This window comes from Rhipicephalus microplus, chromosome 5, assembly GCF_043290135.1.
Source record: "Rhipicephalus microplus isolate Deutch F79 chromosome 5, USDA_Rmic, whole genome shotgun sequence".
Taxonomy (NCBI): Eukaryota; Metazoa; Arthropoda; class Arachnida; order Ixodida; family Ixodidae; genus Rhipicephalus; species Rhipicephalus microplus.
The window spans coordinates 42087204-42101885 of NC_134704.1; the positions used below are offsets into that span (position 1 = coordinate 42087204).

Below are 14682 nucleotides of genomic sequence, written 5' to 3' on the forward strand. Positions count from 1 at the left end.
GCTTCACTACATCGTTGTCATATTGCCATTCACTTGCAGTAGTATTTGGCTGTTATGTCATGGTTGACATATGTCTGAGATGAATTTGTTAAATCGGTTTTCTCCTTTATAAGCTTATTATAATGGTTCTATGATTTGTCAGAGTGTTGGCACATGCACATATGAAGTGGTATGATGAAAGGATGTCAGCAAGGTACTTTCTTTAAGAAGTTTTACTTAGAGAAGTTATTCAAGCAAATGAAATAAGCTGCCTAGTGGCATACCGTTGTCATATTGCCATTCACTTGCAGTAGTATTTGGCTGTTATGTCATGGTTGACATATGTCTGAGATGAATTTGTTAAATCTGTTTTCTCCTTTATAAGCTTATTATAATGGTTCTATGATTTGTCAGAGTGTTGGCACATGCACATATGAAGTGGTATGATGAAAGGATGTCAGCAAGGTACTTTCTTTTAGAAGTTTTACTTAGAGAAGTTATTCAAGCAAATGAAATAAGCTGCCTAGTGGCATACCTTGAATGAAAGGTGCACAGTGATCTAAGACATCTAAATGAAAAACAGTTTTTTTAATGACTAAAAATGTGTGCTCAGGACAGACACTAAAGAAAAAATGCTTTTTCTATTTCCCGCCCATGTCTTGGTTAGTTTTACTCGCTGTAATGTTGACAGGCTGGCAAGTTTAAGTGCCGTAGTTCTGTGTGCATAGTATTGCAGAAACCTGCATAAAAATGTGGGCCATTGCTAGCACAAAAGAAATAGTTAGCATCGGCCTTATTTTGATAACAGCTATGAAGACAGCAGTGGTAGACTTAATCTTTCGTATGTATTGAAATGCTGCACCTTTTTTCGCTGAGCTACTGAAATTGGCAGTTGTAAGGAAAACTTACCACGTTGTTCTTTGATATAGTTTCATGTCCCTGTCACTGACATTGGATGCAGTATTATGCGGAGAGTAGTTTTGTATTCCTGGCATCTTTTGTTATAATTTAGTGCTTTTAGCCGCGGTTCGTGCATATTGTCTAGAAGCCCTAAAGGACCCCTGACACCAAATTTGTCCTGCATGTGAGGCCATCTCTGATCGATTATTAGTGGCGAGCGTAGCCCAGAAGATATTTTAACTTGGTTTTTAAGTAAGGGTGCATGCTCTTCCGAGTATTCAAGTGCAATCGACATTATCTATGGTTTGACGTAGACTGGGACTTCCCTTGTGACATTGCTGGGTCAACATTTGCGGGGCGTGCACAATACCCCGACATGCACCCCGCAAGAACTATTGTTGATCACCGCTCTCACTCTGTTGGGCTGCTCTCAAGGTGGTTTTCGCTGCTTACGCTAGGAATGCTTTTCCTTTTTCTCAGGGGGACACACTCAAAGCACTCACATCGTTTCATTCTTCATGGCACACGAGTCCCCTTCTTTGAAAACAGTCTCAGGCGCTGCTCCGCTGTGGGGCGCTAGTTTTTTACGGTATTTAGGCGGCCGTTTCAAACTCACGCAAATTTGTTTTTAATTTATGCTGCTAACATTAATTATAAGATATGTTAACATTAATTATAAGATACGTTAAATCATTTACAATATAGTTTTGTCATTACCAGGTGCAAACCTAAAGATTACTGTAAAAAACTAGCAAACAAAACTTTCGCTGTCAGGGGTCCTTTAATTCAGTACCCTGGCAGAGTGTATATTGCTTGAGAATGTTTTGTATGTTCGGGCACTTTCTACATGGGCGATCATTTGAATTATCTGCAGAAGTGACTGCCTTGATGAACATGCATTGCAGTTGCAGCATTTATGCTGGCATGCAATTGTTGGGATTAGGGAAAAAGTACCGTATCTACTCAGTCGTAAAACGACACAGCAATTGCAACGTGATTAGCAACATTCCATTGCACCCAGGAATAAAAAGAACCCATGTAAGTAATCTAAGAAGTGACTTTTGTTGCATCCAACAGGAAAAGAAGATCGCCAGTTAAGTTTGGGGTCAGCAGAGGCATAAGAAAGCACATTTATTGTAGAAACACAGTCTCAAAATGCAGTAGATTTTCCACCAACCCACGTGACGTGCTGAACTTCATTCACAGGATGCCTACCTGCTGAGTGACATTGTGACATTGTTTGCTTTCAGTTGTATCAGTTCAACACTGACCGCCATAGGGTGATTGCACTGTTCTGGGACGCTATCAATAACACGCTTCAATTCGAAGGGGTGGCTGGGATAAGGTCTAGAGAAACTTTTTTGGCCGTGCTTGCGCCTGAAAAGGAACTCCTGGAGCTAATACTCACGCGTTGTCTTACCACTCACGTCGAAGCTTCAGGCAGCAGCTTAATTGATTTTGTCACCCATCAAAATAGCATACTTCTTGAAACGGGTGTTGTACTAAGCATGACACGTTCTCATCGCAAAAGGAGTCAAAACACCAAAAGGCACCACCACCCACGGCAACACAAGGACAAACGTAAAATGCATGCCATGATAAAACTAATGTGGCGAAAGGTGTTGCTTTCTTGCCACTATAATAGAATGAAAACAAAGAGAAAGGTTATTGACTTGCAGTAGATCCAAATGGAATTCGGCTGGCACATGTTGCCAACATAAATTTTGCAATGGCCAAAACCTGAGTCATCTAAAATTGAGTGCATCACTGCATTTTTTAGACAGCTTGAATTTCGGTGTTTGATTGTATATAACATGAGAATTGACCTGAGACAGTGAAAATATAAAAAAAACTTGTGTAACGCTCGAGTAAGTTTGTTACTCAATGTAGTGACCAGAAGGTGGTGGCTGCAGTAAGGGTGTACGAAATGATCATTGGGTACTGGATACACTCTAAAAAAAATCGAGTAAGTATTTGGGGAGTGTTTGCGTTGCATAACAATAATCATCATCTAACTTTCTCTTGTTTTTTTTTTTTTTTTGAAAACATGGCGCTGGCCACTTTCCTATTGAGAATGCTTTGTCACACTGATAGCGCACGTGGCATTTGTGTCCGTAAATTTCCAGAACTGTGGTGAGGATGCGAGAAAAGAGTTGGAGGTAGATGACGATTATTGTTGTGTAGCAGAAACACTCCGCAAATCCTCAATTTTTTTTTAGAGTGTAGTGTGCAGTATGTGGCATGTTATTAAAGAGAGCTGTACCTTTAAAGGGGCCCTGAAACACTTTTTTGAGTAACCATGGTATTGATTCACTGAAAAAGCGTATTGCCTCACAAATTCAACATTGCAAAAATTTTAGGAATGCAAAAATTTTAAGAATCTGTCCAGTATGAGCAGAGTTGCTAAGATTTGTCACACGCTGCAATCGTAATCTCTCTTCTCTCGTCCTGACGAAAACGCTGGAAGCTAAGCAGGGAGGGATGGGAGGGGCAAACAAAAAACGTCACGCGTGCCTTGTGACCTTGAGTACTTTTTCTTTTTCTTTTTTTTTTCTCTTCAAATATTTGGCTTGCCCCGTCGCCGTGGTCTAGTGGCTAAGGTACTCGGCTGCTGACCCGCAGGGCGCGGGTTCAAATCCCGGCTGCGGCGGCTGCATTTCCGATGGAGGCGGAAATGTTGTAGGCCCGTGTGCTCAGATTTGGGTGCACGTTAAAGAATCCCAGGTGGTCTAAATTTCCGGAGCCCTCCACTACGGCGTCTCTCATAATCATATAGTGGTTTTGGGACGTTAAACCCCACATATCAATCAATCAAATATTTGGCTTTTTCAGTGTGATTACACGTGCACTGCGACAGCCTCCTGAGGCGATCTCTATTACGACTGAGCGTGCCATGTTCAAATCAGCCAATGGCTGATAGATGGACTTGCTACGAGTTATTTTTGGGCTTATTGCGTGATTTGTAGAGAAAAGAGAAAGCAATTTTTCGCTGACTTTGATAATTTATTGTGCATTCCGGGCCGTCTGCCGCGCTATAATATTTGGCTCACCTGTTGTCGGGAGCCTCTACTATCGATCGGCAGCATTTTTCTACTATGCTCAAAAAGTGTTGCAGGGCCCCTTTAACTTTTTTGCTCGCACACTCTGTGAAAAAGGTTGCTGCTTGCATTTTTTTCTCTGCCGAATGTTGCTGAGCATTGCTGCACAAATAGCAGTACCTGTCAATGAATTGTGCGGTGCACCAATCATGATCTCAATTGTCATTGTCCAGGCGGAAATGTTGTAGGCCCGTGTACTCAGATTTGGGTGCACGTTTAAGAACCCTAGGTGGTTAAAATTTCCGGAGCCCTCCACTACGGCGTCTCTCATAATCATATGGTGGTTTTGGGACGTTAAACCCCACAAATCAATCAATTGTCATTGTCCACTTACTTAGCATGGCCTTAAAGAATGCTGCTTCAGCTTGCTGTACAGTATTACAAATGACATTGTTGTTATTGTCGCTGCAGAAAAATGGTATGCTACGCTCATGTTCAGTGTTCAGCTTTGTAAGCTGTAGTGTGGCTGATATTTTTTAGCTTTCACTAGATGTAGGTTTTGTAGCTTGCGGAGACACTGAGACTGGTTTGACTGCTAACGGCCCAGTCTGTTCACTTTAATGCTAATGTCAGTGTTATATGATGGGTGTTAGGTTACGATTTAGAAGCTATTTAAAGGAATTGACTAATGGCTTCTAGCCAGTAGGCGTTGGCTTTTTGTCTTGTGATTGTTTGCTTGAGACTGTGCTGGACAGCTTGTTGCAAGCATGCATGAGAAAAAGATCCTGTTTTCCAGTACTAGTTTACAAAAATCGGGCAATATCTGTTCCAAGACTTCAAGCTAGTGACAAGAGGCAGCCGGTGTCCTTTATGGCTACTTGGGACATGGACCCTAGGTGCACTGGAGCGCATCGAGAAATTATCGTCGACTTTGTGAGAAGAACCTTTCAGCTACAAAATTTGTTTGCATTACATGCAGCGGAAAAAAAACTTGTGTCTTGAATTGTGTTGTTGCTATAGAACATGTTTAGTTGCCACTATGACAATGGCAACATATTTCAAAAGAAAAGTGGTAAACCTGATTGTCTTTGGTGCACTGTCTAAAATTGTGAAAATTTTGTGGGCATTTTACTTCACAGCTGAGATGAAGTGTTCCAAAGTTTGTATCTGTCACATACGCTTTGAGAAGGAGAAAAAAAAAAAGACTTCATATTACAGCATTGAGTGGGCCGTGCAACACTTCTTGAACATGATCCTAAAACGCTGCCACTCGTTAGTTAAAACTCCTGCAAACATGTAAGCCAAACATTAACGTGAAGTATGATGTGAAGAATTTACAATTAAATATCAGTTGGCGAGATATTCTTCTGCTCATCTCTCGACAAATGATGCCATATACGCGAAATCAACTGCTTCACATATGCAAAATCTCATGGACATGGCCATGGGCTGATTTCAGTGTTGTGAACTGCGTAGTTAAAGCAGCCGGTGCGATGTGCCGCGACAAAGCCCGTACCGTGCTCTACGTAATTATGCTTATACGCTCATTATCAGACTCAAAGTGAGCTGTATGTTCGAAAAAAACTTAAAAAGAGAGGGCTCACACTCGTGACATCAGCTGACTTACAGACATAGCTTCTCGCCCTTTAACTCCCCTCCTACCCTAGGCAGCTTTCACAGCGCGCTGAGACGAAAGCAGTGAGAAAGCTCTTTAAAGCGTACGACAAATCCCTGTAACTTCGTTCCTAATTAACAGATTCTGAAAATTTTGTGTCAGTCAAGTCATATGACCTTTAATAATGAGGTCATTAGGCAATTACTTAAAAAAGTGTTACGGGCAGCGTGCTATGCTTGTAAGAGCAGCACTTACATTTATCTATAGTTGGCTATAGGTTGCACAGTAAATTGCAAATTGTGTATTGAATATACATAAAATTTATGTGGATATACTGAAAAACGTGGCTCTAGGCACTCAATTTTTTACTTTATATTTCTTGCAAGTGGCCTGCTCTGTATTCCATTCATTATTGCTTGCTGTCAGGAAGCTGTTATGATGTTATAATGCACTTTAAGTAGTCATCTTCTGGGCTTTTGGTTAAGAGTCTCCTGACACCGAATGCCTCCTAATTCATGCTGTGTTGTGCACCTGTGCACTTGAATTGCAGAACAATGTTCTTTCTTTTGTGGATAAGAGTGCAAAAACTCATGCTGAAGAAAAAAACATCTCTCGCAACTTCTATTATATGACTAGTCGTACTTTCTTGCAAATAAAATGGAGTCAGTAATGCCTGAAATGGTCATTACGTTTTTCTATGGCTTAGTGCTGTAGTGGCAGAGGAGGTACATAGTTATTTCAAGTTAAGGAGTTTGAGTTAACACAAGCACAGCATGAGAAACAAGCTGCATATATTGTTTGTCTTTAATCATGTGTATTTGTAATAAAGGAAGCCATCTTTATAAATGGTACAATACAGTCGTATCAGTATTACTACTCAATCTTGATCCCATTGATGCGTTACTTACAATTTCCAGTGTGTGAATTGTACTTGGATATCACCCTCGCATAAATGTTGTGCTACTTTTCAAGTAGAAGTGGCTATCTGCTGGGCAGAGACAAAGAAGAGCAGATGATAACAGGGCTGGGAATTTTCTTATCAACAGCGAAGGGTCTAAATTTAGTTACTTGTGTAGGACTAGTCCTGAAAGTGTCATGTGGCTGCTTTGCCCTTAATCTGAATTTAGAGAAAATTATGCAAAGGCTTCACAAGGGGCAGTCTTTCTTTTCGTATCTTATCGTGGGACAGCAGACTTATTTGAATGTTTTGTGCTGTATGCATGTCATGCTTTTTTTCCAGTGCGTGAACATGCATTACTTGAGGTTTGCATAGAACTAAACAGCTTGCAAGCAGGGAAGGAAAAAAAAAAAAGGCGATAGCTTATTGCCAATCCTGTGTGTGTAGTCTTGTCATTTTACTTAGACTGAATTCATTGAATAGTGCATATCACTGGTGAGACCTACTTTGGTAAGGCTGCAGTTCTGGTAACTGTAATTATTTCCTCTGCGTGATGCGCCAATCTTGTGTTTGTAAACTCAATGACTCTACGTTTTCTAAAGACATATTCGTATTGATGAGAAAGAAAGGTAATTTTTGAGGAAGAATATTAACATTTGCTCTGTTACTAGTAAAGTTCGCCTTTGAAAATGACAAGCTTTGTTCTGTTGTGTTGTTAACCTGGCCTAATGCTCTGTAGTTGCAGCTAGAAATTTGTTCAGTGTATCAAATTGAATGAGAAGTAAGATCTTTTCTGTCACACTGTTGGAATCCATTGGAAGCAAATATTTGACTTTCTGTTTGGGTCTAATTTTTATGGAGCATGTCGTGGGGTTGCAACTACTATGTCCAAATAATATAGGGAATGCCAAGACTCTCGGCCCTACAAGTGCAGTCGACCTTATTTCTATTTTGCAATAACCAGGGCGATTCTGAGTAGAATCCCAAAAATCCCTAAAATAATTGGCGTCATAACAACAGTCTAGAACAAGGTTTTTAAATATCGCATTTTGTGACGCATTTGTGAGTGTTGGTGTTCATGCATGCAACAATGATAGCTGTACCGATACATTGGTTGTTATGAGAAACACTTTGCGAGAGTTTGTACGCGAAATAATCTGAATGTTGTCTCTCTCATCAGGTGCTTTCCTCACCCAATGAATTTTTCCTTAGTTGTGATGGCATTTTCTCTTTTGTGTTCACCACTTGTCACGTAGGTGATCTTCTGCCTGCGGATGGAATCATTATACAGAGCAATGACTTAAAAATAGATGAGAGTACACTAACAGGCGAATCGGATCACGTCAAAAAGGGAGAACACACAGACCCCATGTTGTTCTCAGGTAAGCCCTTTTTTTTTGTTTCAGCAACCTAAGAATTGCTTCTGCCTTATCTGCATTTTACCAGCTGTTGCATAAGGCTTCATACATAAAGATTTTCTTGTGAAGAGTGTTGTATTTTAACATCAAAGGGTGCCTAAAATGCATACATTCTTGCAATTATTTGGCATTGTCGATGTTACACAAGTTACTGTTATTTTTGGTACCAAATGTGTAGTTGACTGGAAAGACTTGATAAGCTGAGGTTTGTCTTTACTTTTCTGAAGCACTCTGGCAGAAACAACAATAGTATTGATTTTTGTGTGTTGAAAGTCATTGTTTGAATGCAGAATACGTTCAGAAACTAATTGTACTTTGACTCGGTAAGAAATATTTTGTAAAGAGGTTTCTCCGTGTGCCTTTTTTTTTTTTGTTAAATCTGAGAGTTTTGAATATTTGTGCTCAGGCAAGTAGTCTTGTCTGCTTTTAATAAACAATAGCTAAAATCTCAACAGCAGGTCTAGTCCTCATTACAGCACTGAGAATAAGCTTCCTCATAAAAATGCTGATTTGGGGTTGAGGCTTATGTTACTTGTCTATTGCTAAAAAATCTTTCATCGTTAAGCATCTGTGGTGCCTTTGTCTGTAATTAGAATGTAACTTGCTGCAATTCTGTGAGAATGAATTGGCCAGCTCAGTGTTTTTCCCCATTTGCGTTTTCTGGAGTTCATTTGTCTGTGCCTGCTGCAAAAATGAGTTCATTGCCATCTGCAGTGCACTCTTCCAGACACTGTTACTTCAACAAAGGTTGGTTTCATCTACGATGAAATGTTTTGCTCAGTGCCATTTTGATGACCAAAGCCTTGTTTGTACTTCTAGGTTGTGTTCTCAAGCACCGTCGCATCGCTTGTCATTGTTTAATGAGGCGATAAGTTGGGATGATTGGCTCAGTATTGATTGTTACAATTAATTGTGTGACTAGGCAGTCAATCGTCATTGAGTAAATGCTCTGATGGCCGCTCATTCCAATGTTGGCAGGCACACACGTCATGGAAGGGAGTGGAAAAGTTCTGGTGTCTGCCGTCGGCGTCAACTCTCAGGCAGGCATCATTCTCACTTTGCTGGGAGCTGCCCACTCAGAGAACAAAGAGCAGAAGAAAAAGAAGAAGAAAAGTAAAGGTTCGTTGTTGGCTTGCCATCATCTCCCTTTTCAACTCGAATATAAGCAATCTGCAAGGGAATCTAAATTCGAGTGGTTTATCATTTGTAATCAGTCCTTTTCAAGTTTCCAAAATTGCAGTCCTTTACACACCTGCTGCATTGCGGGATTGAAGGTGCCTGATTACAAACACTAAATGCCTTTCAATATGAAGCTTGATATGTCAGTTAGCTATCGTAAATGCCGTATGCACATACTTAATGCGTAACTAAGTGGGTGTCAACTACATTTCACAATCTATTAATTAAAGTGCAGTTAAATTAACCATGCTGTGTTTTACTTTTCTATGTGCATGTTTACTCGTTCATTGCATGCTGCATTGCAGTGTACTTAAAAACATATTTTGTACATTCTAATAACTTAGTGCAGCACTCTCTGTAGCCAGGTTCTGACATCAAGGACTTTGTGCTGCAGCTTCCCATTTGTACTCCTGCTTGTTCACTAGCACCCTTATGCTTGATTTATGTTCGTTTCGTTTGGTGGGACAAGTTAAAAATTCAACAGGTATGTATTAGGTAGTGTTTTGCTGACTGTAATTGAGGAACCAAGAATTGCAACTGAGAAAGAAAAAAGGGCCTTCAAATGTTTATTCAGCATTACAGTTATACTGTGATAGTTCCGAACAAGCTGAAAATTGTTCAATATTAAAGCTTTTCAAGAAAATCTACAGTTATAGACACACACCTAATTGTTTAGGGAATAATTGGCCTTGCAGTATTGCTAGCAGTATTATTTATAGACCAAACATCACTTGAAGTTGTTAGCCTAACCTACGTAAACGTAGCAGTAGTCCCCATTTAAACTTTTTATTATTTGCCTCTACAGCACTTTATAAGAGAGTGTATCTTCGTTCACAGTTGAAGGCATCCTAGCTACTTGGTTGTTTTTCTGCTATCTCTAAAGCCATCCTAAGTACTTTACTTGTATGCTATCACAGGTGCTACATGCCTTTGGGACTTGTATTCCCACTCACTCAAGTCGTAAAACCACCCCGACATTTTCTTCGTTACTTACCCTTACCAGTTCTCTTTATTCCCAGTCTTTTTGTTCCTTGTCTTGGCTACAATATTGCGATTGTGCGGTATTCTCGCCTTGTGTGAATGCGTTGCGGCCACCTCACATGTCATATCTATGTGGTGTGTGTGCTGATTGTCCGTAATAATTCCGTGTTTTTCTCTTTCTCTCCTCCCGACTCCCTCGTCCCACCTCATTTGTTTCTCCTCTTTCGTAATCTATTTCTACCCCTTTCTCTCTCTTTACGTTTTACTTTATTGTGTGCTGCCTGACAGACGCTAAGAAGGGTCATAGAAAGAAGAAAGGGGAACCAGGTGATGATGCTACCTTACCTCCAACATGTAGCTGACGTAGGCTTAGCGTTCTCGATGTTTGTTGTTGTTGTGCGTAAACCTTCCTGCGATGCAAGGGCAGCATAAGTGAGCGTAAGAAGGCTTTAGTTGCTTTTTGATGCAATACTTTCACAGCAGCTTAATTCAGGAACATGGGTAAATAAGCATTTGTGGCAGGGCAGTGTGACAGTTGAAAAAAAAAAAAAGTTGCATAGGCATGCAAAGGCTAGCATGTTTTTTTTCTCTTTTGGAATGCCTTCAAATTTGATTTTTTTACTATTTCCTCATTTAAAATGTCATTCTTGAATGTAACTACATTTTGTAATAGCATGACGCCAAATCAAGCATGACAGCTTAGCATGATAAAATTAACAAAATACTAACCTTTTTTTGTAGATCTGTGGCAAGCTCTGCTGCATGGTGCTGTAAGATTAAGCGCTACCTAACCGAGGATTAACGAGCATGTGTACCACTAACCAGAGCTTACTTTGGCCAGTGACCGTGATCATAAATGGAGTGCCAAGGTTGACCGCGGTGTTTTAGACAAATAAAAGGCTTTCGGAAGAGCATTTCAAAATTATCTTGTATTTACTAGGGTAATGTTTATGGCAGTGGGAAGGGCACTGACTGTGAAAACTTGATGAGAAGCCACGAGCAATGAATGAAACGCGAACTTTGTACCTCAACTTGTATAATTTGCAGTAAGAGCACTGCGGCTACCGCGTCTGAAGTGAGTGCCGCAAGGCATCCGCTTTAATCGTTAGTCACCCAGAGCACATTCCTGCCGAGACTAAAGTGTAATAAGCTCGCTGCGCAGAATTAAAATGTTGCTTATGTCCCCGCGGGGTCTACCAATTTACTGAGTCAGTGTCCCAAAAGCTATGTTACCTAATGTTAAGCTATGAAAGCACCGATCTTGAGAGATTCAAAAGGTGCGCATTCGGAGGACATCGGAGGACCCCAATTTTTAGCTTTACTGCTCTACACAGCTCTTTCATGTTTTTTTGTGCTACTTACTTTTACTGACCGCAACATTAGTTTCGTGAATGCTGAAATCGGCGTAAGCATGCTGAAGGGTGCAGTCCTGTGTATGAGTTTTCTTTTTTTTGGGGGGGGGGGGGTGCTTTCAATGCTTTGCTTTGTTTCGTGTGTTACCTTACCTTGGTGTCTGTATAAGTATGCAGCATGTTTCGCTTCTACATCGTCCAGGTTTAAGCCTGCTGATTAACCATGTAACGAGAGTTTGGTTGTGTTGTGTTGTCATGCAGAGAGCGGCAGATCCTGCGCGATTCAATTTTTCTGCTGTGTTCGCTATTTCTGAATGCATGTGTGAAAGAGAATAATGTCACGTTGATTGCTCGCTTTGTTTTACTAACATTGCATGTCTCTCGTAATGCTTCCAAAGTGTACTTTGTGTGAATAACCTTGCTTCAACGGTGTGCAAGGGAGAAATAGCATGTCAAGATCGACTGGTAGGCTGAGAATTGAAGACAGCTTAGAATAAGTTCAGTTAAGCTTTGTGTACTACAAGAAACATATAAAAGATTTGTATAGTATATAGATGTGGCATCACTCATTACATTTTCCACACGATCTTTCATGAATGTTTGGACTTTTTTTAATATGCTGTTTGTTTAGTAATGAGAGATTTAAGTAAAAAAAAGGGAAAAAAGCAAACCAGCAACAATTTCTCTGTTATTTGCTCAAATGTCACCCAAATTTATGAAACTAGTGACTGCATGCTAATTTAAGAGTGCTCTAATTTGACAGTTGAAATTTTCAGTAAAGTCTAGCCAGTGAAGACTAATTTATTATCTGCCTTTTACAATCACAACTCAGCTACATTTTCGCATTTGTTGGCAGAACAATTTTACAGTTTTGCAGTCTTGATGACATCCTTAAATGTTCAGACATTAAGGGGCGCAGCTTTTTATAATAACACTTGTGTGCTATCTTGATGCATTTACCTTTCCTGCTTAGTTAACCGTAAAGTAGTTTTATTCTCCAGCTGTATGAAGAATTGTTTCGTTGTTTTGCATTTTGGGCTTCGTTATATAACTTGGTACTCCAGCAGCGTACACACCCAGGATTCAAAGAGAGAATTGTTTTTCTAGAAAAGGAAAAAGTTTTGATGTTTTTCTTAATTGATGCCAATGCTTCAATGTTGTAGCGGCAACCTCTCTATCTGCAACGTACATTACAGCTTTTTGATATCGGATTGTGAATGCAGCTTTTTGGAAGCATGGCATAAATTGTGCCTTTTGCTTGAATTGTAGCCACATACGAAGTCTGAGAGGGTACGATTTGCATCTACCCTTTGTTCTTTATCTTTCTTTTCTTTAACTTTTTTTTCTTTCTCCCATGAAAGGAGTACTACTGAGTCTGCCGTACATCAGATTTGCTTCTTTTGAGCATTGGTTTGACATTGTGTTCTTTTGTTTTTTTTTCCTTCCTTTGCGGGGTTGATCATCCGCATCCTCCTTTTTGCTCCCCCTTTTCTTTCCCCTGGACTTCGTTTTCTCCCACTCCCAACCCATGATCTACTTTCCCTGCTTTGTTGCTGACGCCTCCGCCCCTGTTGTGCGCGCCCCCCAGCATGCTACGTCGAAGCTGGCGAAAAGGAGTTGTCGCCACTCACCCTGCCCGACCCAAATGGTAGTGTATGCCTCACCAAGAACGACCACCAGAGTGTGTGCCCTCGTCCTGTTTTTTTATCCTTGTTGTTTGGTTGTCCTTCGTGTCTTTCTCGTTTTCCCGATTGATTTCTGAAAAAGCGGACGATAACGGGGATCCTCCTCTCTACCTCCAACTTGTTCTCTTGCTTGGGTGTCGGCTCTTTCCTCACTGATGCCTTTGTTGTACCTCGCACTTTTCTTGTCTCCTCTCCCTTGAGTCTTTTTGAAAAAGTACTGAGATGCTTCGCGACTTGCCCGTGGCTTGTGAATGCACATAATGCTTTGGCAAAACACGTGCGTACACGGACCTGACTGCAAGTCACAGGAATGTGAAATGCGGCACAGCTGTTTTGAACAGAGACCACTGCATGCGCCTGATTATAGGGCCTTAATGGCAGCGGCAACTTGGAGAATGAGGATACTGAGGCACAAATGCTGGCATGTTCTGATATTGTGCTATTGTTTATGTTGGGATAAAAAGGATTGTGTCGTCTTGTCTTACGACTGAGTCTAGTGTGGCGTTCAATGTACAGGGCTCTCCGCTGAGAAGGAGGGCTTGGTAAAAGTTGGTTCTTCCAGCTAAACTGTTGCACGATTCACTTAGGAGTCTAGATTTTCATGTTTTTGTTCAATACTGTGCAGCAAGTTAGGCATCTGCTTGAAATTTCATCCCAAACGACTTGGAAGTTCCAGTCTGAAAAAATGATAGACAATATTTTCGGTGGAGGAACTCCTATTGTCTGCTTTTAGGAGAAACAAAACATTTTAGGGTCTATGTAGCAGCCATTCTTTTTTTTTTTTCTCATTGTATGCATAGTGTTGCAGTTCTCTAACCATAAAAAATGGAGTCCTTACTCCTGTGTTGCTGAAGACGCATTTTCATTTTTATTTATTTTATAAATTGCCAGCTGTACTGTTTACACTCCAACAAAGGAGTCATCGGATTTGTGTTGAAGAACTTCAGGTAGTCGAAATCAATCCTTGGCATTAACAGTGTCCCTCATGGTTCGGTTATGACTTTGTTATGTGAAAGCCCAAAAATAAATTTTCGGTCTGTCCTTTTGACGGGTCAAGCAACAAAGCATTGCACTGAAGCACACCATACCTAAAATATATTCACCATGACATTTGACTTCTGCATGAAGTTTCACTGCAAGAGATCTTAGCTGGAAGATCCATATATATTGGGTGATCAGTTATACCTTTGGCACAAGTGAAGGTTTGCCCGTGGGGTCTTGCAATATTTGTTTTTATATAACTTGTAGCCTCGTTTCTCCTCGTTAAATGCCTGTGCTAATAGTATGGTTCTGCACTGAGCAGCACACTAACACTTGCCACTCATTGTGTTTCTTACTGATTGCACAATATGCAACATGCAAAAATAGCCAAATAAGTCTATCATACTCACTGTAAATGCCTGGCGTGTGTTGGGGTTTTCACGCTTGTCGTGCATGCTTTTGTCATCTTACACATTGCACCGTGTGGTTCTGTGTTTTTTGTCTGAGAGTTGTATTTTGTTTGCTTGTTTTAAACCGTTTTCCGATGCGCGTGACTGTTTAAAATAATGAATTGGCTGTTTGTACTACTGAGATCACTATAATTGCTTCGAATTAGTTGCAGTCATTTAGATTTTTAAGTTATTGTCGTACATGGG

The 14682-nt window shown here is 40.5% G+C and overlaps 1 protein-coding gene across 19 annotated transcripts in view; it reads left to right on the forward strand.

Annotated features, from left to right (window-relative positions):
• Window positions 1–14682, forward strand: part of PMCA (plasma membrane calcium-transporting ATPase 3) — a 348951-nt gene that overhangs the window by 272728 nt on the left and 61541 nt on the right. For 13 of the 19 annotated variants that reach the window (XM_075895298.1, XM_075895299.1, XM_075895300.1 and 10 more), the window contains 4 exons: window positions 7687–7812; window positions 8827–8967; window positions 10297–10335; window positions 12949–13041. In XM_075895298.1, the coding sequence (XP_075751413.1) occupies window positions 7687–7812; window positions 8827–8967; window positions 10297–10335; window positions 12949–13041 (399 nt within the window). The remainder of the gene's footprint in view (window positions 1–7686; window positions 7813–8826; window positions 8968–10296; window positions 10336–12948; window positions 13042–14682) is intronic. The other 6 variants (XM_075895303.1, XM_075895297.1, XM_075895293.1 and 3 more) reach the window with 5 other exon arrangements.